The sequence below is a fragment of the Salvelinus alpinus genome, chromosome 5, assembly GCF_045679555.1.
Source record: "Salvelinus alpinus chromosome 5, SLU_Salpinus.1, whole genome shotgun sequence".
In the NCBI taxonomy this organism is placed as follows: Eukaryota; Metazoa; Chordata; class Actinopteri; order Salmoniformes; family Salmonidae; genus Salvelinus; species Salvelinus alpinus.
In genome coordinates, this window is record NC_092090.1 from 30,370,032 (window position 1) to 30,395,790 (window position 25,759).

At 44.3% G+C, this 25,759-nt stretch overlaps 1 protein-coding gene across 13 annotated transcripts in view; it reads right to left on the minus strand.

The window, feature by feature from the left end:
- Nucleotides 1-5,842: 5,842 nt before the first annotated feature.
- LOC139575894 (transcription factor SOX-6-like) overlaps nucleotides 5,843-25,759 on the minus strand; it is a 91,563-nt gene continuing 71,646 nt past the window's right edge. For 9 of the 13 annotated variants that reach the window (XM_071401323.1, XM_071401316.1, XM_071401322.1 and 6 more), the window contains 3 exons: nucleotides 14,366-14,608; nucleotides 12,740-12,956; nucleotides 5,843-11,640 (listed from right to left, as the gene is read on the minus strand). In XM_071401323.1, coding sequence (XP_071257424.1) covers nucleotides 11,328-11,640; nucleotides 12,740-12,956; nucleotides 14,366-14,608 — 773 coding nt within the window. In that variant the 3' untranslated portion in view covers nucleotides 5,843-11,327. The remainder of the gene's footprint in view (nucleotides 11,641-12,739; nucleotides 12,957-14,365; nucleotides 14,609-25,759) is intronic. The other 4 variants (XM_071401320.1, XM_071401319.1, XM_071401318.1 and 1 more) reach the window with 1 other exon arrangement.

The window sequence follows — 25,759 nt, forward strand, 5'->3', positions numbered from 1 at the left end:
TATTCAGAAGTCATACTGTTTTCCCTAGTCCTCGCTGTCCCAGGCTTCCGTCTGTGGTTCATCCCCCTATGAGGACAACCCTGGGCCAGTATTCATAAAACAACTCAGAGTGGGAGTCCTGATCTAGGATCAGGCCCCCATGTCCATCTAAGCTTATTAATTAAGCCTGGTCTCATAGACTAAATGTAACATAATAAAGGTAAATCCGGGACACTCAAATTAGTCAGATATGTTAGGTTTGGTATGGTTAGGTAAGACAGAAGGTCACTTAACACTTAAGACAAAAATGAAAGTAGGGTGGATGTCTAGCAACCCAAAGGTTGCGTGTTCGAATCTCATCACGGACAACTTCAGCATTTTTGAAACTACTTACTACTTTTGAACTACTTTGCAACTACTTAGCATGTTAGATAACCCTTTCCCTAACCTTAACCCTTTAACCTAACTCCTATCCCTAACTTTAACCTTAACCCTAACCTTAACCTTAACCCTAACCCCTAGCTAACATTAGACACCTAGCTAACGCTAGCCACAACAAATTGGAATTCGTAACATTTCACAAGTTTTGCAAATTCATAACATATTGTACGAATTGTAATTGGTAAAACATATCATACGAAGTGGATGATGGACATCAACAAATTAATACATAACATATGAAACGTAACATATCATACTAATCGGAGTGTCCCAGATTTGCATTTACTATGTTACATCTACGCCCGAGTCCAGGTTGGGGATACATGTACTGAGCCCTCCTGGTCCTGAGCAGTAACCATGGCACCAGTGCTGCTTCCCCCAGGATGAGATACAGTTCAGAAGGCAATGGCAAAATTGACATCATTTTTACCAACATTTCTACATTGAGAGAGACACTGCCAAACCCCCCAAGGCATATCATGCACCAGAGATCCATGGATAACCAAACACAAGCTCCACAGTATTACATGAATGATACTGATGTTTTTCCCTGCTCTACATTGACAAACACAAATAACAGATTTTGCTCAGAACCACTGAAAACCTTCTTTTTTCAGAGTTCTCGCTGTTAATTCATCAGTCTACATTGGCAATGTATTGGGCTCGTGAAAAATGCATGAATTACTAATTAATGAAGCATTCTGCCTACATTTACATATTCATAAAGGTGTGGTTGAGTAATTGACGTATGCATGAGAGAGCTGAATGATGGCTTTGAGATAATAACACATGCCAACATAGGAACCTTTATTTTGTTAAATTCTTCAAAATGCAGAGGGACCGGAGATGCTTTTAAATATCCATTACATATTCATTCTTCCCCAAAGAAATGCAGTCAAATGCTTTGAGAGATAAATACACTGAGGAGATGCAATGATGTGAAACAGTATGTAAAATTACATTTTCTGAAATATTGTCCCATGTGGATTTTTCAAAAGTTCATTTAGCAAACCAATGTGCCCAACAACCGTGCTCGGAAAGTCAGATTTTACACAGAAAAACACAAACATATTTGCAATGTCAAATGATATAGTCACAACTAAGTAAACATAAAGGCAGACTAATCCACACAAGCACACCCACTATTTTTTCTTACTCTTTGAAAATGGATGCCCCTACAACTTCTATCTTGCACTCCTTTTAAATAAGTCCAGAGTTTTTGTCTCTCAAGGAATTTGGAAGTTGTTCCCAACACTCCCTCAGATCAGTGTCATGCTAGTACCATGTTTTACATCAGCGTTTTAAGAAATTTTCATATAAAATGTTGTGAATTGTTGATACATTATCTCTTTGATAGCTGCTGGAAACAGCTTGTGTCCCGTTGTGTCATGATGTCAGCCTTCTGGAGACAACCCCCCGATGAGGCAGGTCCAAGAAGGTCTGGCCGCAGCCATAGTGTGTGTCACTTCTCAAAGCGTCTTTCCATTGTTAAAGCCTCCTCACAAAGGCCTTGTGAAAGCTGGCCCAAATATGGCTCATTAAAAAAGCACAAACAACATTCAGATGGTTCCTAGGCTTTCCTCACAGCAATGCACTGAGGAATGACAAGTCCAACAAAACCATGTCGAGTTTTTCACCCAGACCCATTGTGTTCCCACATTAACTCCAAGCTGGGCCCTTTGAGCCTGGCCAGAGTTGTGTCTTGCCTTCTCGGACATGGCCCGGCTCTATCAGCGGGCTTGGCCTACCCAGCACAGCACACCATGCAGACTCTCCATTCTCCCTTATAGAGACTTGGCTCTCAGACACATTGTGTCAAACGATTGATGGGGCAGGACACAAGTTATACAATTAAAGATAGCCTTTCTCAGCCAAGTGAGTTCATTCATTTCAATGTGAGGACCTTTGTGCTTGCAGCCATTGTTTTGATAGAAAATGAGGGAGGGGTTCTATTTCCCAAGCACAAGAACTCAGAACTCTGGATCTGTACACAATCTAAACAATCTGGAAAAGGCTTCTGAAAGTAACTGAGGCCAGAAAATGTAAAAAGAAACAAAGAACGAACACAAGATGATAATGATTTCTTACTGTGTAGGGGAAACTGAACCACAGCCTGGGATACTCAGAGGAATTTGTCCATGTTCTGCCATATACAACAGCTGGCAACCCATGCCAATGGGAAGCTAGAAAAAAAGAATTGCAACTGGAATTGGCAAGTCTACTGCATTATAAAGCTCTCAAATAAGAGAGGCACGTATCAGTCAGACATAGGAAGTTCATCGTACGTCTTCAAGACAGAGAGAATGTGAGAGAGCTCAATAGAGGTGTGACACAGTAAATCACTAGTCAGGTGGTGCATTAGGATGCTAAAGTTTGAGTTTAACCTTGCAGGACTTTTGGAAGGCACTTGCGAGTGTCGGCGGTGCAGAGTTTTGGCAGCTGAACAGGGAGCCTGGTGGGTCGGCCCATCTCCGGGAGCTGCTACTCCACACTAATCTATTTTAAACCATCTGTGAAATTAGCAAGATTTCTTAAGTCCTTCACCTCCAAGGATTAAAAAATGGCTGAGGGCCTGGGCCGTCCTTACATATGTATGCATGTCCGATAACTCAGAGAGGGAAGCCAAGTCAAAGTTCTGAGGGAATTCTTCTTATCTGCAGAATGTATTAATATGTACAAAGAAATATGAACTGACACCACCAATTTACAAAGACATATCATATCTCAATAGTAATAATAATGAGCGGGGTCATCTTCTTGGGTTTTCTCAACATTGTTAATATTGGCAATACCTGGCAGCTCCTTCTTCGTAAAATGTACACTGACTATACCAAACATTAGGAACTCCTTCCTAATATTGAGTTGCACCCCCCTTTTTGCCCTCAGAACAGCCTCAATTGATTGGGGCATGGACTCTTCACGGTGTCGATAGCATTCCACAGGGATGCTGGCCCATGTTGACTCCAATGCTTCCCACAGTTGTGTCAAGTTGGCTGGATGTCCTTTGGGTGGTGGACCATTCTTGATACACACAGGAAACCGTTGAGAGTGAAAAACCCAGCAGTGTTGCAGTTGTTGACACAAACCGGTGCGCCTGGCACCTACTACCATACCCTGTTCAAAAACACTTAAATCTTTTGTCTTCTGAATGGCACACATACACAATCCATGTCTCAATTGGCTCAAAGCTTAAAAAATATTATTTAACCTGTCTCCCTTTATCTACACTGATTGAAGTGGATTTAACAAGTTACATCAATAAAGGATCGTAGCTTTCACCTGGATTCACCTGGTCAGTCTATGTCACAGAAAGAGCAGGTGTTCTTAATGTTTTGAACACTCAGTGTATATCTATTGGGTATCTGGTTCATCAGTGTGTCTCTTTCCCAAAAGTATTGAAATGAATTTTATAATGAAATCCATGAAATATTCTCCTTTAATAGTCAGATTGACAGAGTAAAATCATACATAGATTGAAGTACCTGCAGATCGCCAGGGAGAGCAGCACTCAAACTGCTCAGAGAGAGAGAGAGTAATACTTCAGCATTGCAGTAGCTCTGCCAAAGGCAGTCGGCCTACAATAAAGTCATGAGTCAAGTCTAATGAGAAAATCAGATAAATAGCAGCTGTGCTTGGGGAGCCGGCGCTCTCTGACTGATTCACTGGGCTCAGTGGCCATGCCGTGGAGCGCAAGGGCAGACAGGGGCTCCAGAACAGTAAAATATTGTTCCAGACGCCTCCCCTCTACAATGTTTAGTCATCGGAGTGGTGAAATTGCAGTCCTGCCAGTGTGCAGCAGAAGCAACACTGTATTAATTATCTGCAGCCCAAACACCTACATTTGTAGTAACACAGTGACAGTTCATCTAAACAGGCCACTTACAGGCAGTGGCATTAGTCTCCATACACCCCCCCTGACCCCCCCCCCCCCCCCCCCCCCCCCCTTCTCCCATCTGGCAAGCGTAGAAAAAAAGTATGGCACATCGAAGATAAAAAGAACATGGGCCAAAGGAAATGAGAATTATTGTCTTTCACTCAAGGTGAAAATGTCACAGGCCCAGTATCATTTTAATGTTGTACGCCCACACACCCATGCACAGTAACTTAAAGAGAAATACACAAAGCACAGGCCTTTCTCCTGGCCATTATTCGTAATGCAAGCTTGGAGAATTACTATAAGATTTATTGTGCAGCGGTATATGTCTAATTTTCCATCTACCGCTGGGCACTTTTGCTGGAGAGAGCTGACAGAGGCGTCTATTATACATGCCGCAGTTAAACTGGGGCTTTTACGCTCTCAGGAAGACAGCTCACAGGCAGCACACTGGTAAAAGACAAAAAAAAGATTGATGAAGAGAACAAAAGACACTTAAATGGTTTTCCAAAATGTTTGGAAATGGCTCCTGTTCCAGAACCTTTACTTTTAGATATTTTTTTACTCCAGCAAACAGAAGTTTGAAGAAAGGAAAAGCAGCTTTCCTCCCTGCTGAACCGTATACACCATGGATATGCGTTTTATTTACAGCCCTGATATATCACTCACCATAAATGCAAATAGTTTTTTTGTGAATGGAAAGAGGGACTGTTTATGGCAGCAGAGAAATGACTGCATGTGTATATCAACATGAAACTATGACAACTGTAGTGTATATCAAAAACCTAATCTCAAAAGAAATATAAGACCACAGTGTTGTTAATTGTCTTGGAATCAAACACCTCTGAAAGGTTGTTGTTTCCTGAAACCTTGCCTACAAATGACTCCATCTTGTTACCGTCGACCCTAGGCCTAGCAAGATGATGATGAGCCATGGATGGCAGGGATCCAAGGAGATGAATGACCACACGTCGTCTGAGTTGATCGCTCTCTGCCTGACCTTTCCTCTGGCCCTGCTTGGCACATAAACCTGGCTGTGTCTGGCTGCAGGAGCACACACACTGGGCCTTGCCCTCTGAACGTCTACCTGCGCGATAGGTCACAGGTCCTCTACACACCTTTACTGCATGCTTTCTCTGTCTCCCTAATGGTCTCTTCTCATTGGGCGGGAGGGCTGGGATACTGCAGTGTTTCAGAAAACAACATCATTGTCTTGAGACGAAAGGTTATAAAAATAAATGTATTGCTTTGTTTGAGTAACATATGATATTTTAGGCACGAGGCTGAGGATGTCCGAAAATGGACACCATACTGTAATGTAATCTCTACCATTAGTTAATGTGAAAATCAGTTAGTGGCACTCATTCTAATGATAAACTATGACTTATGGGCCACCTTAGATAAATAATTGTCCTTAAAAAATGCAATCCCACACTGCAGTAGAAAATAAAATGTTGAAATGTATCATGAGAAATCAATGTAGTTTTTGCATGAGAAATCAATGGACAATCAATGCACAACAACAACAACAAAATAGAGACTCGGATCTTAAAACAAAATGTCTCTTTAATTTGTAAGTGTCAACAGCAGTACAAAAGATGGGAGTGATGGTGAGACTTTGTCACACAATTTCTTACTCTTTTACGCAAAAGGAGGAAACTCTTGAGGTAAATGAGCTTAAACAGGCAGTTCTACAACCCACTCCTGCCTTGTTACATCAATGAATTGAGTACATATAGAAAGATGATGTTACATTACAATATGCCTGAATGCATCCTGTGGGGAACACAACCTAGATATTTGCACACATTACTAAGGTGCCTAGATACACCCAAATGTGTCAGTCATCTGGTGTATTTTATTTGATATAGTGTATTAATACTACCAACACAGAGGAGACTGGTCTCCAATACATACCACTGTAGAATTATTTCACCTTAAGTTTACCTCACGTCAATACTGCACATGGAAACCAAAGACTTGCTGGTTTACATTTTGAAGCCAAGCTAAATAAAATATTTTAGTACCTTTTCCTTTTTTAATTTAACAATAATATCCTCAGCAAGTAGCTGTCCTTTTGTACTGTATGAAGAAGAAAGTGAACACAAATGTGATGGCAACCTTTTTTAAGTTCAATTAAAAACTTTACACTTTACACAAGATATTATGATAAACTATTTACATTTTCAGAATTAAAACTTTTTTCAAAGCAGCAACAGACACTATTTCATTTTCTCTAGTTACGCCCAAACAATACCTGCCCTGCCCTAGGTACCTGCCAAGAAATAGATTTCTACGCAGAAAACTGTATCAGTCTGCCAGCGGTTTCAAAACAGCAACAGCCCCAGCGACAGAAGAGCCACACACAGTGTTGCTTGAGAGACAAAAAATGAATCTAGAAAGCAAAGTACCATTGACAACTGTATAAGTTGTCCCCAACAGCAAATGTTACACTCCTGAACAGCAGCTAGCATGTCAGTCCAGCATGTCAGTGAATTGTGCTAATTACATGAACACAGAGAACATTCCCACCATATACATCACAAAGTTCAATGACAGAAAAAATCATTACATTTAAGTTAAGTTATTGAAACAGCATACAAGCTTAGTCTTCAGTTGTTGAATTTTGTTCGCATTTACATAGCTGAGAGACAGATGGATTAATAGAAAAGGTCATAACTACACTTTGCTGATGGCTGGATGGGCTGCCTTTAAAAAGGTCAGCAACACATAGAAAAGGACAAAAAGAGTATAGGCCTAGAATACACACGAGTGGCTCTGCATTGTGCCACGTTAAAACTAATAAATATTTGCACACTCCCTTCAATTTTATCTCCCCAAGAACTTCTGTAAAATTGCCAATGAATAAAATCCTCTTGGGTCATTCTAATTTTAAATGTAACAAATGCATGCAGATGTGCAATTAAAATGTATCTATTCATTTATGCTACTGTCAACCCCTCCGTTCAAATTTGACACATAACAGTATAACCACTGAGGGCTGTGAAAAACACAAAACACAAGTGATAAGGTATGTCGCTAGGATTGAGTCATGATTGCAAACGCAAGTTGTATAATAAAAACATATACATCTTAACTGCTTGTTGTTCAGATGAATTTTAGCACTGTCCCTATGAAAGATACAGAGTACTTTATTTGTACCGACTGTGCATGTAATTAGATACAAATGAAGTTATTTATAAAAAATAATGTTTGTCCTTAATGTCTAAGGCTAAGGAGTACAGCTTGGGTTTTGATTGGCTCCTTGAATTGTCTGAGGGAGGTCATTGAAACGCTAGCAAGAAGGGGCCTGTCTGTCTATCTCAGCTACAGCTCTGTCCAATACTGCTCTCCTCAACCGTCCAATACTGCTCTCTCAACCGTCCAATACTGCTCTCTCAACCGTCCAATACTGCTCTCTTCAACTGTCCAATACTGCTCTCTTCAACCGTCCAATACTGCTCTCTTCAACTGGGAGAAATAATCAGAATCTACATGACGTACAGTGACCTGTCAGTTTTAAGAACATGGATCAACATACACTGATGTAAAAAACGAAGAAAAAAAGAACAGTCAAATACATAACTTATACTTCACTCAGTACTTATGAACAAAAATATAATTCTATTTCCTATGTTGTATTTACAATAAAATCTATAATGAAATGGTGAATTTATTGAAAAATGAAGCTCCAATTCATTAAACATATTTTTTTCTCTCTGATTGTCCTTTCATTATGTTCTACTGACAATTTTAGAGCCAACAGTGGCTAATAAATACAATAAAATGTCTATACTCACTATATAGCTTCAAATACAATATACAAAACAAAACATATGTGACCAATAAAATGTGTGTCTGAAATGCGGTGTTTCTCAGCTAACCAGTTACTATGCAAGCCTTCTGTTGAGTTTACTGCTCAGTCTCTCTCGCGCGCTGTCTCTCTCGCGCGCTGTCTCTCTCCCCTTGGTGGCCCTGGAGCTTAGACAAAGTGTTCATTCACTACACATGTCTTTGCATAAATAAACAAAACAAGTAGACTGAAAAATTATTCAAATCTGGTAACTGTGAGAACGAGCCCACGAGTCCAAGTCGTCGTGACTTTTGTTCATTCAGGTTTTTTTCTGGTACAACAGCTTCACATTAGTCAGAATTGATAAAAATACAATTTATATCCAGTGCTTATAACACTTATGAAACATTGTCTCCTTGCGAGATATAAGTTCTTATTTTTTTTGTATTTTTTTGTTGTTATACAAGCGCAGTCAAGTTTCAGTCCTATCAACAGTCCTTTTTTAACTACCAGCCCACTGAATTGGTTTGGCATGGACATAGAAATATGTACAAATCACGTACAAATCAACCAATCAACCAGCAAACAGAAGTAACAGCTTAAAAACCTAGACATGTTGACCTGGAGGGAAATCTGTTTAGGTTTGTGTATGGGAGGAAATCCTAGAAAAAAGCATTGTACCTTAAAACAACAATAGCAACAAAGAAACCAACCAACCAAAAAAAGAAACTGAAATGGAAATTAATAATGAGGTGCTTAAAAACTTCTAAGACTTAAGATAAATGCTTCAAACGTGGACACAACACAATAAAAGCCAGCTCTGAATGGGTCGAGAAAGATTTAAAGTACTAAAGAGCCATCTGTATCAATTAGACCTGGGAGAGTAATGCAGTGACCAGCAGTAGGAGGGAGTCCTGGCCATGCAGACAGCCAGCGCTGGTGACCAGCCATTTAGATCATTTTAAACCTCTGGGCTTGGTCTGAAATGGACAGGTTCAAGGGCACGGGAGGAGAATAGCCGGGCTCATGCATTAATAATGCTGCATTTGAGATGATACCCACTCGTCAGTCATTTTAATAATCCCCCACAGCTTGATGTACTTGTTCCATCTGCTCGCCAGCGCATAGTGGCTGGGCCAGGGCGGGAGCCAGAGTGGAGGCCTCACTGCCTGCACTTTGATGGAGAGCACAATAAGTGCTACGTGCCCCGTCCTTATTGTTCCCCCTCTCTCCTCTCCCCAGCCTAGCGCTGCCTGCCACTCTGAGCCAGATGGCACCCCCTGGGTGTGGGGGTTGCCATGGGAAGGGGTCGGGACAGGGCAGGGGCAGGGCAGAGAGGGAGGCACTTAGTCCTTCTGGCCTGTAGGAGGGCTGTATTATGGACAGTAAGGCCTTGACTGCTGGCCATCTCTAGCTGTTTCTCCATAGGTAACAACCTGGGATCTGTTCAACTGGTAAAATAACCATTCAAGAGGTAAAGGACTTTCAGTTTGTGACTGATTGTCACAAGATTAAGAGCTGATTGATTGTGTTATATTTCATACTCATTGTCTGTATGTAAATAAAATACAGAAGTGCAATTTCAATTGCTCTAAAATACTTATGTTTAACTTTATGTAAAATAGGCAACTGGCCATTATAAAACAACAAACATTTTGTTCAATATAAAATATTAACTTAGTTGAAAAATGAAGTAGTAAGTGTTAATATCTAAGTGCATGAATGTAGAGAATCACCATCTCAGATCTGGTGTGGTTTATGGAATACTGTTGTGTTTCATATGACTCGTTAGAATGTAATACTTTGTCTGTAACCCTCCTTTAATAAAAACACAATGTTATTCCCTCACACACTGCCTCTTCTCTTAAGACTGCTGCAGTAGTTAACTCTGCTTTAAGATCTTCCCGTGTCAATTTAAGATTTACAATGTCGAAAAAATACTTAAGATTAAAAAAAAAAAAAAAATTGTTAAGACCAAAGACTTTAAAACTTGCCGCCCCAGTAGGGGCTAAAGTATTTAACCGAATGTACTGTAGCTACACATTGTAAAACAGCAATTTGTGATTATAATGCCCCCAAAGCTGCCTTTCGCTGCCTTTTCAATCCCACAGATTGGATGCCTTTGGCCCCTTGGAATTCTGGCCTGATTACAATCACTCTGATTAAGAACTTGGTAAGACTGAGTTGAAGAATGAGCAGAGAGTGTGAGGGGAGTGTTATAGTGCTCTGTGTTAGACGGGCTGGTGACATGAGCTGGAGAGGGACAGGGAGAGAAGGGCCTGTTGGTCACCGCATTGGTCTCCATGGAGAACAGCTGCCATTATGAACAACCACACCTGAAGCTATTGCATCACTTCCTGTTCCTGCCCTAGACACAGCACACTGTCTCCAGATTCCTGAGTGTTTCAATATAGAAGGTATATAAAGAAACTGGATTTTGAAGCCGCACTAAGATATTAAGAGATTGTCTTAGACTCGAGTCTCTCCCTCGAGACTCAAACAAATTATTTAAGAGAAAAAAACCTTGAAACGTTTGGCACATCTGCACAAAATTGTACAGTATGTTAATAATACCAATAATTATTATTATAATAATAATACTAAAACAATTAATAATAAGGGAGTCTGATTATGTCCCAGAATTGTGGAATTGTTCTGTTTGTTTGTTTTTAGTTAATATGATTTTCCAAATATTTTGTTTTCTAAATAGTTTCAAATAAATTCGTATTTAAAACATTCACAAGCTGTTGGCTGGCACAGCATACCTGAGTGAGAATATATAACTCCCATCAAAAACAGTAATGAAATCTATTAAAAGCATTTAACTGAAGAGAAAAAAATAATATGTATATCATAAGAAAAAAAGTAAGACTGTAAGAATTATGGGTTCATATCAAACGTTACATTTCAAGTCCTGTCATCCAAAGTTGTATGGGCAATAACCTAATTGTGTAAATGTCCATGAACAAAACACAAAAAATAAACGATGAGATAATAAAAAACAAAACGAACAAAACCAAACGGCTTCACACAATGTAAGAAATATTTAAGACCTTTAGCTGTTGATTCTGACGGAGCCACATATGCATGCAGGCTCCTAAATGATGCATCAACAGAACCATTTCTTTTTGTTCTGTATTTTTTTGTTCTTCTGTTTCTCCTCCTTCAGTCAGTCTTCCGCCCTGGGGATGGTTCTCCAGTATGAATGTGTGTATGTCTCGGCTCGGGTGTTGAGAGGCCTCAGTTGGCGCTGACGATGGGCTCCAGTGTCTCAGTCTCACTGCTGTAGTCCGATTTGGGCTCCTCGTCAAAGTCCTCGTACATGTCCATCTCATCTACCTCTCCGTTGATGATGGGGTCGTTGGTTAACATGGCACTGGGCTCTATCTTCATGTTGTAGGTGCTCTGGATGACGGGAATGGCCGGCTCCGGGCTTGCTGAGGCGCTGGAGCACTCAGACGTCATGTGAGGGGAGGGTGTGGTCGTTGCCATGGTTATGGCCCCAGGGTAGACCACGCCGGCGCTGGTGCTGATGGGGATTTGCGGTTGTTGCCTGTAGGGAGAAAACGAAGGACAGAGAGAGAGACTATTAGACAAGTTTGTTCCTGTTTCATCATTATAATCCAGACTTACTTCTCATAACAATATCAGTTCTGTGTTATTTTTTAGATGGAAAAAGGCTTTACTTCAAATATGTATAAAGGAAAACAATTAGAATCACATGGGATGAGCAAATGGAAAGAATGCTGACAGTGTGTGTGCTGCTCAAGTCAACCCTAAAGACACCTCCACTTCAGCACTTAAACTGAGAGAGCTAGCTGGATTAACTGTTCTCCACAGAGGTGTGTTCTCAGCCAATGGTTCTGTGAAAATGATTTGGGAGAACAGTTGTCCAGACAGCACCGTTCTGAGTCGTTCTGAAACGGCACCCAGTTTATTGGTAACATAAAGCCGATTGGTGGTTAGTGCGCTCTCTCTCTCTCATCTGGTGTTTTAGCAGTGATTGATACTCCAGTGATCGTATAGCTTACGGGTGATGAGGGAACACCTGGAGAAGCCTTCTCCTTACTGACCACACGCAGTAAATGAGGAAGTTAAGCTCCAGACAGCTGCCCTCCAGGCCTCTGTAAATCTATACTTATGCTTTATATCCTGTAATAATGTCGGCATCTCTTTCTCTGCTATTGCAGTCGGCTATTGTCTCAAATTGATAAATCACTACTACTAAAAAACACTTGACAGTAAAGTGTATGAGGAAATGTGTTTGACTTGGGGTTTCATTAATGCTCCGCAAATCGGTTGGAAATTGCGTACGACGAACTATCACCACCGTCATCACTACACGTGGAGAAAAAAAGAACACTTTTCTTTTACGGAAAAGGGAAACTAGTTAAAACGTTATTCATCTATTCTGAGGGCTGTATAACATACATGATTTAACGGGTTGATGCATTGGGTTGATTCGAAGGTCAGGGCCTTAGTGTGACAAGTTACAGACACACTACAACAATCTTTAGTGTAAGCACAGTGAAGAGAGAGTCTGTTCTCAGTCAAAAAGCCAACTGATTTCAGAATAGTCATTTAGCTGTGTGTCTACGTGTGTGTGTGTCGCGCCTGTGCTCTAAGCCTGGCGTTCTTCACTGTGCACCTACCCCACAGTGAAGAACTGCCTCATCTCTTGCCGTCGCGAGCGCATCATCTGCTTGTACTCGCCGATGCGGAGCTTCTTCCCGTCGATGATGCAGGTCCTCTTGGGCCGGGGCTTGTACTTGTAGTTGGGGTACTTCTCCAGGTGGATCTTACTGAGACGGGCCTGCTCTTCATAGAACGGCTGTTTCTCCTGGTTGGTCATAGACTTCCAACGAGAGCCTGTAACACAACACAGACACACAGATATCAGTAAAACATACACTTTGAACGTACATTTTCACTACAGAGGTGTAAAAAGTACTTAGGAATAATTAGTTAATAAGAATCAATAGATACATCAATGCAAATAGGAGTTTCCATTGTGGATACAGTATATTATTATGTGGTCTCTGTAGTAACCATGTAAACCCATAAAGCCAGTGGCTGGGCTGTGGGTGAGTTAACAGAAACTACACCAGGCCTGTAAATAGTCTCTAGCTGATCTCTAGTGTGTCCTGCTCCTGCTCCAGCCTGGGTGATGCCACTTTTAAAAGCTGTGATCTATTGACTCAGTGCAGTGGGGACGAGACCCATTTAACCACTGTCATTTTTCATGACAAACACTGACGGCAGTGACATGGCGGTAAATCCATCTGTAAGCCAGGGCTGATTGAGCCACTGTGGCGAATCAGACAACATGCCACCCCCCGCCTCCCTTCGCCTCACCCCCCACTCCCACTGGTACCAGGCTACAAATGTTTATGTCCACATAGACAGGTATTAACCACAGTGGGCTTCAGCTGGCACAGAGCACACTAGATTAATTAAACACACCTAAATGAGCATAAAAGTCATTAAGATATAAACTGTTACAAAGGTTTTAAGTTATACCCTGTCTGAATAAAATGTGCAGTTGGAAAAACCTGACTTTTTTATACGGTGAACAAATATTTTCGACATATCAATGAACGACTGTAGATTTCAGCTCTGAACCGCCAGACCGTTGGGTCTCCCGTCACGAACAGTAACGTGTTAGATTCTGTCCGACAGGCAATTTGCCTCCACAGTGTTCCACTGTTTCATGAATGGCGTTCTGTTTCTTCTTGTTGTTAACATAGTGGTTTAAACACTACACGTTTATCACTATTGCCAACAGCCAAACAGCCTAGTGTTTATACCCAGCTGAGGGGAGATTTGTGGGAGAGAGAGAGAGAGAGAGGAGGGGGGGGGCTGTTGAGGAGGATTACACTACACCAGACTTTTCAAAAGGGAAGACGCTTTTGGGCTTTCCTATTAATTCATTGTGCTTAATAGGGAACATTTAATTTTAACGAAAGCCTACAACATAATTTAATAATAAACTGATTGCATCAAGTCTATAAGGACTGTTTTTTCAGCGACAAAATTCTCATTGACAACCCTAAGAACGCTAGTCTCAACAAACCTATAAAAATATATATATATTTTTTTCATGCCAGTTTCCTGACTTTCTGACCAAATCCAATCCTGTTCCTTCCAAATTGGTCAGATAAAAAAAAAAAAACATAATCTAACACAGGAAGGCTAACAGACTGTAACAGACTCTGTAATGGCTGGATGAAGGAGAGAGGTATGGCTGGAAGAGAGAGAGAGAAAGAAGAAAGGCTTACCCAGGATCTTGCTGATGTTGGAGTTGTGCATGTCTGGGAAGGCTTGGAGGATCTTGCGGCGCTCATCTTTGGCCCACACCATGAAGGCGTTCATGGGTCTCTTGATGTGGGGCTCGTTGCTGTTCCTCCCCCGGGCTTCCCTGTAGACCCGTGCCTCGGCTGTGCTGGCGCCTCCTGTAGGCCAACAATAATACTGTTGTGGTTTATCTGCTCCGGTACCAGAGCCATTCAGAGCTTTCCACCCTGGAAACACCAGAGTAGGAACAAGAAGGAGAAGAGAGAGCGAGGCGAGCAATTAATCAACTGCCACGAGCCACGTTCAACCCCCATACCCAATGGGCTGTCATCACTACTACTGAGACTGAGACTGGGGCTGAGACTGGGGCTGGACTGGGATCAAACTAGACCAGGGTTAGGGTAGGGTTGGTGCTGGAGCTGGACTGAGACCAGACCAGGGGTTGGGTAGGGTTGTTGCTGGGGATTGTGTAGGGTTGGTGCTGGGGATGGACTGAGACCAGACCAGAGGTAGGTTAGAGTTGGTGCTGGACTGAGACCAGACCAGAGGTAGGGTTGGTGCTGGACTGAAACCAGACCAGAGGTAGGGTTGGTGCTAGACTGAGACCAGACCAGAGGTAGGGTTTGTGCTGGACTGAGACCAGACCAGAGGTAGGGTTTGTGCTGGACTGAGACCAGACCAGAGGTAGGGTTGGTGCTGGACTGAGACCAGACCAGAGGTAGGGTTGGTGCTGGACTGAGACCAGACCAGAGGTAGGGTTGGTGCTAGACTGAGACCAGACCAGAGGTAGGGTTGGTGCTGGACTGAGACCAGACCAGAGGTAGGGTTGGTGCTGGACTGAGACCAGACCAGAGGTAGGGTTGGTGCTGGACTGAGACCAGACCAGAGGTAGGGTTGGTGCTGGACTGAGACCAGACCAGAGGTAGGGTTGGTGCTGGACTGAGACCAGACCAGAGGTAGGGTTTGTGCTGGACTGAGACCAGAGCAGAGGTAGGGTTGGTGCTGGACTGAGACCAGACCAGAGGTAGGGTTGGTGCTGGACTGAGACCAGACCAGAGGTAGGGTTGGTGCTGGACTGAGACCAGACCAGAGGTAGGGTTTGTGCTGGACTGAGACCAGACCAGAGGTAGGGTTGGTGCTACACTACAAGGTGAAGGAAATTGAGTTCTCAAGGTTCCTTTCCACTGGACCAGACTGGCTCTGACGACTGGATTTGACGAGCATGTTTTGAATGTAGAACAAGGGGACATTGTGAGAGCAGGGGAGCGACCCTACGGATCAACACATATATCCAAACCCAAAAGAAGAGAAGAAGAGAACCATGACTTAAATACCTGTTAAATATTTTGTCTGGGGCTCAACAAGCATTCACACTTCTAAATTCAGCCCCATACGTTTCAAACTGAAGTTCCAGAAGTTTCTTTAAAACAAGCACGAATACCAACTTAAATAACAAATATGGTGCGTGAGGCAGTCCTTCTAAGAAAAATACAATCAAGGAGGGAAGAGACTCTGCCAAGTGCTTAATATAACATTCTTCTTCTTAAGCCCCCCCCCCCCCCCCATTTGCTTCCTTTTATATGTAAGATGTGAAAGAATTAAATAAAAGCCGTATGAATATTTAAACAAACAAAAACATGTTGATAAACAAGACTTGAAAAATAAGACAAAAAAAGCTTTCCATATGCTACCATCCATCTTTAATGATCCAAAATCTGGAAAGGAAAGCTTAGGATGACTCATGCATATTTCATCATCCACATGTGAAGTGTTCTCATTAGGATCTTCTACTAGCCCTCCATCTTGGCACACGTTACCTGCACTTTGATTTCTAGTATTATTTCAGTTGATAAACAAAATCCAACTGTTAATGAGTAATGGAGTGTAGCGCTACTCTGTGATTAATTCACTATCCACAGACTCATTCACTGGCTCTACTCAGCACAGTACAGAGATAAGCCCTGAAGTAAGACATGGCGAGAAGAGGACTGGCTCAACTTTAGATAGAGCTTTAACTATCTATAGGAGACTGTTTAAGGAAACAGCAGGTGAGAGACAACACACACACACACACACACACACACACACACACACACACACACACACACACACACACACACACACACACACACACACACACACACACACACACACACACACACACACACACACACACACACACACACACACACACACACACACACACACACGCCCTGCTGGGCTGGGGGTGGACAGCCATGTCCAGACTGATAAGGGGATGGAGGTCCTGTGGTGGTAGGCCTGATCTCTAGGAGCGAGGCCTGGGACTTGGCTGAGGCTTGGCTGGGACTCAGGGGGGACTCCGGCTGGGGTCCGACCGTCCAGCAGGAGGCCCTATTCTCCCAGGCCCCCGCTGGGCTGTGCCTCCATATAGGGCCTCCAAATCCATTTACACCAGCTCATGTTTAACAGTCATACCGACACATTTATGATCCGGAAAGGCTTCCCTTTATCTCGGAGGCCAGTGCAATTTGCCTCTTCACACTGTCACGGTACATCAGCCAGAGCCCTGGGGACTCAGCTCTTGTCATTTAGCCTCCGCCAGGCAACAGTCTCAGAGCCACAGTCATATCAGGCATCTGACGGTCAGACCCGCTCTCATCTGCCTGCTCTGCACTGTGCATGGATGGATATAGCTACCTCTCTGGCTCAGACTGGCCTGCACCATACTGTTCATATGATCATCCTCCTTCAGAGCTCTGGGGAGAGACCCCGGTCAACAAGCTCTTCTAGAGCCCAGCCTTTCTTCTCCAACTTGAGGTAAAAAGCCTGTTTCTCAACAGACATACACACAAGACAAAAAACCCTCTCACACCTTCTATCTCTCCTCAAAGGAATACTTCAGGATTTTGGCAATGCCCCTTATCTACTTCCCCAGAGTCAGATGAACTTGTGGATACCATTTTTATGTCTCTGGGTGCAGTTTGAAGGAAGTTGCTAACTAGCGCTAGCACTATTGCTAACGTAATGACTGGATGTCCATGGGTATCTGCTAGCTAATGCTAGTTAGCATTGGCTCGTGAAACTACCTTTAACTTCCTTCATACTGGACACAGAGACATACAAATGGTATCCAGTGGTCCATCTGACTCTGGGGAAGAAGATAAAAGGCCTCATTGTAAAAAAATCTCGAAGTATCCCCTTTAACACACACACATACCTGTACACGTGCCTGGTTGAGAAAAGTATATATGTCTTTACCTCCCTGTTTTACGCCGTCAGGATTCAGGAATAATACACTACCTCTGCTGCCACCGTCCCCACAGTACATTCATTTCATTTAGCACGCACTCACTGTACAGGATGAATTGATTTCACTTTGTTTGGTTTTGACAGCCATGTTTATTGTGCAATGAAATGTGGTATGGCATGGGGCTGACAGTATCCATCAACGTAGGCCAATCTGCTGACTGCCGGGCCAGATGAAGGTATTCATTAGGGCAGGAGCGTAGTGCTCACTCAGACACGACAGCCAGTGTCTGCGCCCTGGGATCGCTCGCTCTAATTTACGATGCCCCCCGTGCCATTACTCTGCCACTGACACTGATTCAGCAATTTATATACTGGCATGCATGCATACGGGCAGAGGTGAGCCTCTTACGAGGAGGGGGACACAACACGGCCCGCCACCCTGACACCAGCGCCAGGAAACAAACCACTTCAATCAGTTCATTAGAGATGAGGCCCGTGAAGCTCTGGGTTCTGGTTCGCCAGGCGGAAGACGAGGAGGAGCACTTCTTCTCCAGTTCGTATCTGCACCAGCAGGCCATGAAAGGGAAATCTATGGCTCCTCTAAACAGCATTATAACATCCTGGTGGCTTTGTGTGAGTATGGAATGGAGTGTTGATGAGCTAAGCAGACCCAGATTCAGAACCAGACTCAGGGCTGGGGGCTCTGTCTGTCAGTGTTGGGACTTGGAGCTGGGAGCAGAAATGAGCCTGACCCTGGGCTAGAAGGCGGTTGCTAAGAGCCGCATGATGCCACCACTCCATGGGGACAGAGGACCGCGTCCGTCCCTGCCACCGTGCTTGTGTATGGTCACATGGGAGGTCCCTGTCGCCCTCTCATTGGCCCTGCAGGGTAATCATGATGTGTCCTAATCAGAGGCAGCAGCAGCCACTGAGGGAGCTGGCAGCAGCAGCTCACCAAGCATCACCCCACAACGGTAACATGCAATTTACAACAATGCTGTTTTCTCTCTTCAATAAAACACCCAACACTGTTCTGACATTTACAAACAAGCATTAATTGATTTTTTGCGGGGAGCGGCATGTTGGGGAAGCAGTTAGTTAGGTGTGTGATTGTGTAAATAAATACAGATGTTTAGCAGTGACAGGGCAGCCCCCAGGGTTGGGGCTGGGAAGGGGGGCGAGGGGGGGAACGGGAAGGCTGCTTAATCGAATTGATTGTGATTCATGAGGCCTGCAGCTCAATGTGACGGAGTGATATGAGAATCTGCTTTTAATTTGTCTCTCCCACAGACACTGAAGATGAGCAGCATGAATTACAGAGAGAGAGAGAGAGAGAGAGAGAGAGAGAGAGAGAGAGAGAGAGAGAGAGAGAGAGAGAGAGAGAGAGAGAGACAGAGAGAGAGAGAGAGACAGACAGACAGACAGACAGACAGACAGACAGACAGACAGACAGACAGACAGACAGACAGACAGACAGACAGACAGTGAGGGAGCGAGAGAGAGAGAGACAGTGAGGGAGCGAGAGAGAGAGAGAGAGTGAGGGAGCGAGAGAGAGAGAGAGAGAGAGAGAGAGAGAGAGAGAGAGAGAGAGAGAGAGAGAGAGACAGACAGACAGACAGACAGACAGACAGACAGACAGACAGACAGACAGACAGACAGACAGACAGACAGACAGACAGACAGACAGACAGACAGACAGACAGACAGTGAGGGAGCGAGAGAGAGAGAGACAGTGAGGGAGCGAGAGAGAGAGAGAGACAGTGAGGGAGCGAGAGAGAGAGAGAGAGAGAGAGAGAGAGAGAGAGAGAGAGAGAGAGACAGACAGACAGACAGACAGACAGACAGACAGACAGACAGACAGACAGACAGACAGACAGACAGACAGACAGACAGACAGACAGACAGACAGACAGACAGTGAGGGAGCGAGAGAGAGAGAGAGATATCTGTGACAAATACTCAGACCTAAGAGCATATTTCTTTCCCAAAATTATAATTCAATACAAAGAATTTGAAACTATAAAAGATGAAGAAAAATTCAAATATTTGTTGGGTGAAAAGCCAAAATGTGCAGTTTTGGCAGCCAAATATGTGTCCTCCTGCCACAGCCTGAGGGACAGCCAGTGAAAAATGCAAAGTAATGTTGATAATATTTCCCATTTAGCTTAGTTTTGTTTTGTCTTTCGTACCAGGTCATGTGTCTTCTCAGTCATGTTGACACTGGTCTACTACTGTTGCTTTAATGTATTGTTGTTCTGATTAATATTGTTGTTGTAGCTGTTATTAATGGTAATCCCATGTCCACTACTACTATTATTATTGCTGTTAGTACCACCATTTATTTATATATAAATATATATATATTTTGTGTATATATATACATATATATTTTATTTAAATTTTTTGATATGTATACTTTGACAATGTAAGTAATAATAACTTGCCATGTCAATAAAGTCAATTGAATTGAATTGAATTGAGAGACAGTGAGGGAGCGAGAGAGAGAGAGACAGTGAGGGAGCGAGAGAGAGAGACAGTGAGGGAGCGAGAGAGAGAGACAGTGAGGGAGCGAGCGAGAGAGAGAGACAGCGAGGGAGCGAGAGACAGCGAGGGAGCGAGAGAGAGAGGGAGCGAGGGAGCGAGAGAGAGAGACAGCGAGGGAGCGAGAGAGAGAGACAGCGAGGGAGCGAGAGAGAGAGACAGCGAGGGAGCGAGACAGTGAGGGAGCGAGAGAGAGAGACAGTGAGGGAGCGAGAGAGAGAGACAGTGAGGGAGCGAGAGAGAGAGACAGTGAGGGAGCGAGAGAAGGATAAGGGGAAAGGGAGAGAGAGAGGGGGGGGGCAGAGAGAGAGAGACAGAGAAGGAGAGGGAGAGAGAGAATGAGGGGGGATAGAGAGGGAGAGGGAGAGGGAGAGGGAGAGCGAGGGGGGAGAGGGATTGAGGGAGCGAGAGAGAGAGAGACAGTGAGGGAGCGAGAGAGAGAGACAGTGAGGGAGCGAGCGAGAGAGAGAGACAGTGAGGGAGCGAGAGAGAGAGACAGCGAGGGAGCGAGAGAGAGAGACAGCGAGGGAGCGAGAGAGAGAGACAGCGAGGGAGCGAGAGAGAGAGACAGCGAGGGAGTGAGAGAGAGAGACAGCGAGGGAGCGAGACAGTGAGGGAGCGAGAGAGAGAGACAGTGAGGGAGCGAGAGAGAGAGACAGTGAGGGAGCGAGAGAGAGAGACAGTGAGGGAGCGAGAGAAGGATAAGGGGAAAGGGAGAGAGAGAGGGGGGGCAGAGAGAGAGAGACAGAGAAGGAGAGGGAGAGAGAGAATGAGGGGGGATAGAGAGGGAGAGGGAGAGGGAGAGGGAGCGCGAGGGGGGAGAGGGATAGAGAGAGAGACAGTGAGGGAGAGAGAGCGAGAGACAGTGAGGGAGAGAGAGCGAGAGACAGTGAGGGAGAGAGAGAGAGAGACAGTGAGGGAGAGAGAGAGAGAGACAGTGAGGGAGAGAGAGAGAGAGACAGTGAGGGAGAGAGAGAGAGAGACAGTGAGGGAGAGGGAGCGAGAGAAGGATAAGGGGAAAGGGAGAGAGAGAGGGGGGGGGCAGAGAGAGAGAGACAGAGAAGGAGAGGGAGAGAGAGAATGAGGGGGGATAGAGAGGGAGAGGGAGAGGGAGAGCGAGGGGGGAGAGGGATAGAGAGAGAGACAGTGAGGGAGAGAGAGCGAGAGACAGTGAGGGAGAGAGAGCGAGAGACAGTGAGGGAGAGAGAGAGAGAGACAGTGAGGGAGAGAGAGACAGTGAGGGAGAGAGAGACAGTGAGGGAGAGGGAGCGAGAGAAGGATAAGGGGAAAGGGAGAGAGAGAGGGGGGGGCAGAGAGAGAGAGACAGAGAAGGAGAGGGAGAGAGAGGGGGGAGAGGGATAGAGAGAGAGACAGGGAGGGAGAGAGAGAAGGAGAGAGGGAGGGGATAGAGGCAGAGAGAGAGAGACAGTGGGAGAGAGAGAAGGAGAGAGGGAGGGGATAGAGGCAGAGAGAGAGAGACAGTGGGAGAGAGAGAGAAGGAGAGGGGGCTAGATAGAGAGAGAGAGAAGGGCGGTAGGGAGAGAGAGAGGGACAGAGAGGGAGAGAAGGAGAGGGGGCTAGATAGAGAGAAAGAGAGAGAAGGGCGGTAGGGAGAGAGAGAGGGACAGAGAGGGAGAGGGAGAAAGAGAGAAGGAGAGGGGGATAGAGACAGAGAGAGAGAGACAGAGGGAGAGAGAGATAAGGAGAGGGGGCTAGATAGAGAGAGAGAGAAGGGCGGTAAGGAGAGAGAGAGGGACAGAGAGGGAGAGGGAGAGAGAGAGAAGGAGAGGGGGCTAGATAGAGAGAGAGAGAGAGAGAGAGAAGGGCGGTAGGGAGAGAGAGAGGGACAGAGAGGGAGAGGGAGAGAGAGAGAAGGAGAGGGGGCTAGATAGAGAGAGAGAGAGAGAGAAGGGCGGTATGGAGAGAGAGAGGGACAGAGAGGGAGAGGGAGAAAGAGAAGGAGAGGGGGATAGAGACAGAGAGAGAGAGAGAGCAGGGGAGAAGGAGAGAGGGGAAGAGAGAAAGAGGCAAAATAGAAAGAAGAGAGAGGGAAAGAAAGGTGAAAAAATGGAGAGAGTGTAGTGAAGCCCAGCAGCCTATAACCCCTGTGTGCTGCAGGTTCAGACTGGACCCTGTGCCAAGCAGAGCCAGAGGGCTGTGCTGCCCCTCTCTCCCCTTCCCCCTCGGCTTTGTTCTGAGGGCAACACCGACTGTCACCCCAGAATCTGCTCGGGAAGATCTGCCTCAGTGAGCAGGCAACAATCACTCCAACCTGCCAAGCCCTCCCTGCTCCCCGCCCAGTGGGATCAAATCAAACACCTCTCACTAAAGGTATTTACTGCTGACAATAGGGCCTCTCCCTCCAAGGGAGGGGATCAGCCCACATGCAGTGTATGGACAGATATGACACATGCAGTGTATGGACAGATATGACACATGCAGTGTATGGACAGATATGACACATGCAGTGTATGGACAGATATGACACATGCAGTGTATGGACAGATATGACACATGCAGTGTATGGACAGATATGACACATGCAGTGTATGGACAGATATGACACATGCAGTGTATGGACAGATATGAGACATGCAGTGTATGGACAGATATGAGACATGCAGTGTATGGACAGATATGACACATGCAGTGTATGGACAGATATGACACATGCAGTGTATGGACAGATATGACACATGCAGTGTATGGACAGATATGACACATGCAGTGTATGGACAGATATGACACATGCAGTGTATGGACAGATATGACACATGCAGTGTATGGACAGATATGAGACATGCAGTGTATGGACAGATATGAGACATGCAGTGTATGGACAGATATGACACATGCAGTGTATGGACAGATATGACACATGCAGTGTATGGACAGATATGACACATGCAGTGTATGGACAGATATGACACATGCAGTGTATGGACAGATATGACACATGCAGTGTATGGACAGATATGACACATGCAGTGTATGGACAGATATGACACATGCAGTGTATGGACAGATATGACACATGCAGTGTATGGACAGATATGACACATGCAGTGTATGGACAGATATGACACATGCAGTGTATGGACAGATATGACACATGCAGTGTATGGACAGATATGACACATGCAGTGTATGGACAGATATGACACATGCAGTGTATGGACAGATATGACACATGCAGTGTATGGACAGATATGAGACATGCAGTGTATGGACAGATATGACACATGCAGTGTATGGACAGATATGACACATGCAGTGTATGGACAGATATGACACATGCAGTGTATGGACAGATATGACACATGCAGTGTATGGACAGATATGACACATGCAGTGTATGGACAGATATGACACTTGCAGTGCTCAGTGCCTCTATTCAAGCCGTGGTTCATAGTCCGCTAATTAAACAATAACATGCCAGTTGGATGCTTTGAATTCTTCTATTTCTGTGTGTGTGTAAGGGAACTAACAGCTGACATGTTAGCACTTGCATGCTACAGAATAGCTCTTACTTTTGTCTCCTCCATCTCCTCTCGCATGCCATCAGCCTTAAAGTGGGGCAAGGGGCATTCCTGTTCACATCTCACTATTCCAGAATGAATCAATAAAACCTGGGCAACCTGGGCTGACATGCAAAACCAACTCATCCTAACAGACTATGGGAATGACACACACAAGCACACGGGCACACGCAAACTAATCTCCAAGGATAGTCCTATATGATTCAAACAGAACTATTGGAAATCAAACGTGAACTGTATAAAGGGAATTGTCTGAATTGTCTGAATCAAGTAAATGTTTGCAAATGGAATGTTTTATCCCTTCATCAAAAACCATTTGAATTCATTGTTTTTGGAATCAACCAACTTCAAAAAGGGACACCCTAATTGATCTAATACATTACACTTGTAACTGATATGGTCTCATGTCTAAACCACCTAGTTTGAGCTCAAACAAATAGCCTCCAATGGGAACATTCAAGGCAATAAAAGTCAGCCTATAATTCACATGAACCTCTGGTTAGGAAGGAAAACAACAAATTAACCTCTGGTTAGGAAGGAAAACAACAACATGAACCTCTGGTTAGGAAGGAAAACAACAGCATGCACCTCTGGTTAGGAAGGAAAACAACAACATGAACCTCTGGTTAGGAAGGAAAACAACAACATGAACCTCTGGTTAGGAAGGAAAACAACAGCATGCACCTCTGGTTAGGAAGGAAAACAACAACATGAACCTCTGGTTAGGAAGGAAAACAACAACATGAACCTCTGGTTAGGAAGGAAAACAACAACATGAACCTCTGGTTAGGAAGGAAAACAACAAATGAACCTCTGGTTAGGAAGGAAAACAACAACATGAACCTCTGGTTAGGAAGGAAAACAACAACATGAACCTCTGGTTAGGAAGGAAAACAACAACATGAACCTCTGGTTAGGAAGGAAAACAACAACATGAACCTCTGGTTAGGAAGGAAAACAACAACATAAACCTCTGGTTAGGAAGGAAAACAACAACATGAACCTCTGGTTAGGAAGGAAAACAACAACATGAACCTCTGGTTAGGAAGGAAAACAACAACATGAACCTCTGGTTAGGAAGGAAAACAACAACATGAACCTTTGGTTAGGAAGGAAAACAACAACATGAACCTCTGGTTAGGAAGGAAAACAACAACATGAACCTCTGGTTAGGAAGGAAAACAACAACATGAACCTCTGGTTAGGAAGGAAAACAACAACATGAACCTCTGGTTAGGAAGGAAAACAACAACATGAACCTCTGGTTAGGAAGGAAAACAACAAATGAACCTCTGGTTAGGAAGGAAAACAACAACATGAACCTCTGGTTAGGAAGGAAAACAACAACATAAACCTCTCAAAACAATCATCTGATAATAAACTGAACAACAGCTCTGAGCTACCAAGACAAATAAACACAACATCACTGTCTGTTACTGTACAACAAAAGTACAACACTACTGTTTCTCCTATCCCATAAGGAGTCTATTAGCATATTTCCACTTAGCCAAGCTGCCTTGCTTATTTCTCCTTGGCTGATATTGTGCTGTGCGTTCCGATGAACTCTGTTTCCTGCCTCCCTGCATCTCTCAACGCCCCCTTTGTTCTCCCAGGACCCTCTCTGGCGGAGGCGCTTTAGATAAACACACAACCCGCGTGTCATTCTACTTCTACCAAGCCATATGTGAATGAACAAAGAGGCTGGGTTGAGGCCTTTTGTGGTATTTGTTCATGTTTTTCATCTGAGCTTAAAAAGACCTAATGACTTTGCGGTGAGCTGATGCATGTGGCTCGTGGCTTTCCAAAATGAAGGAAATTCTATCTATTCTCATACCACGCCACTATTTTCCAATGGCCCTCGTTAGAACTTTGGCAGCTGTTAATTTGGTTGCTGCATGCTTTGCAAATATTAGTTTAAGCAACCTAAAGCTTTCTGTGAACTGCAGCGAGGCCTTCTGTACAGTGGTCTTCTGAATAACACTGTCTGCAGGGAGATTGACCCCTGCCCTGACAGACCTACAGTCACTAGGTAGCAGCTACAGCCTGTTCAGGTATATTCAGATACTAC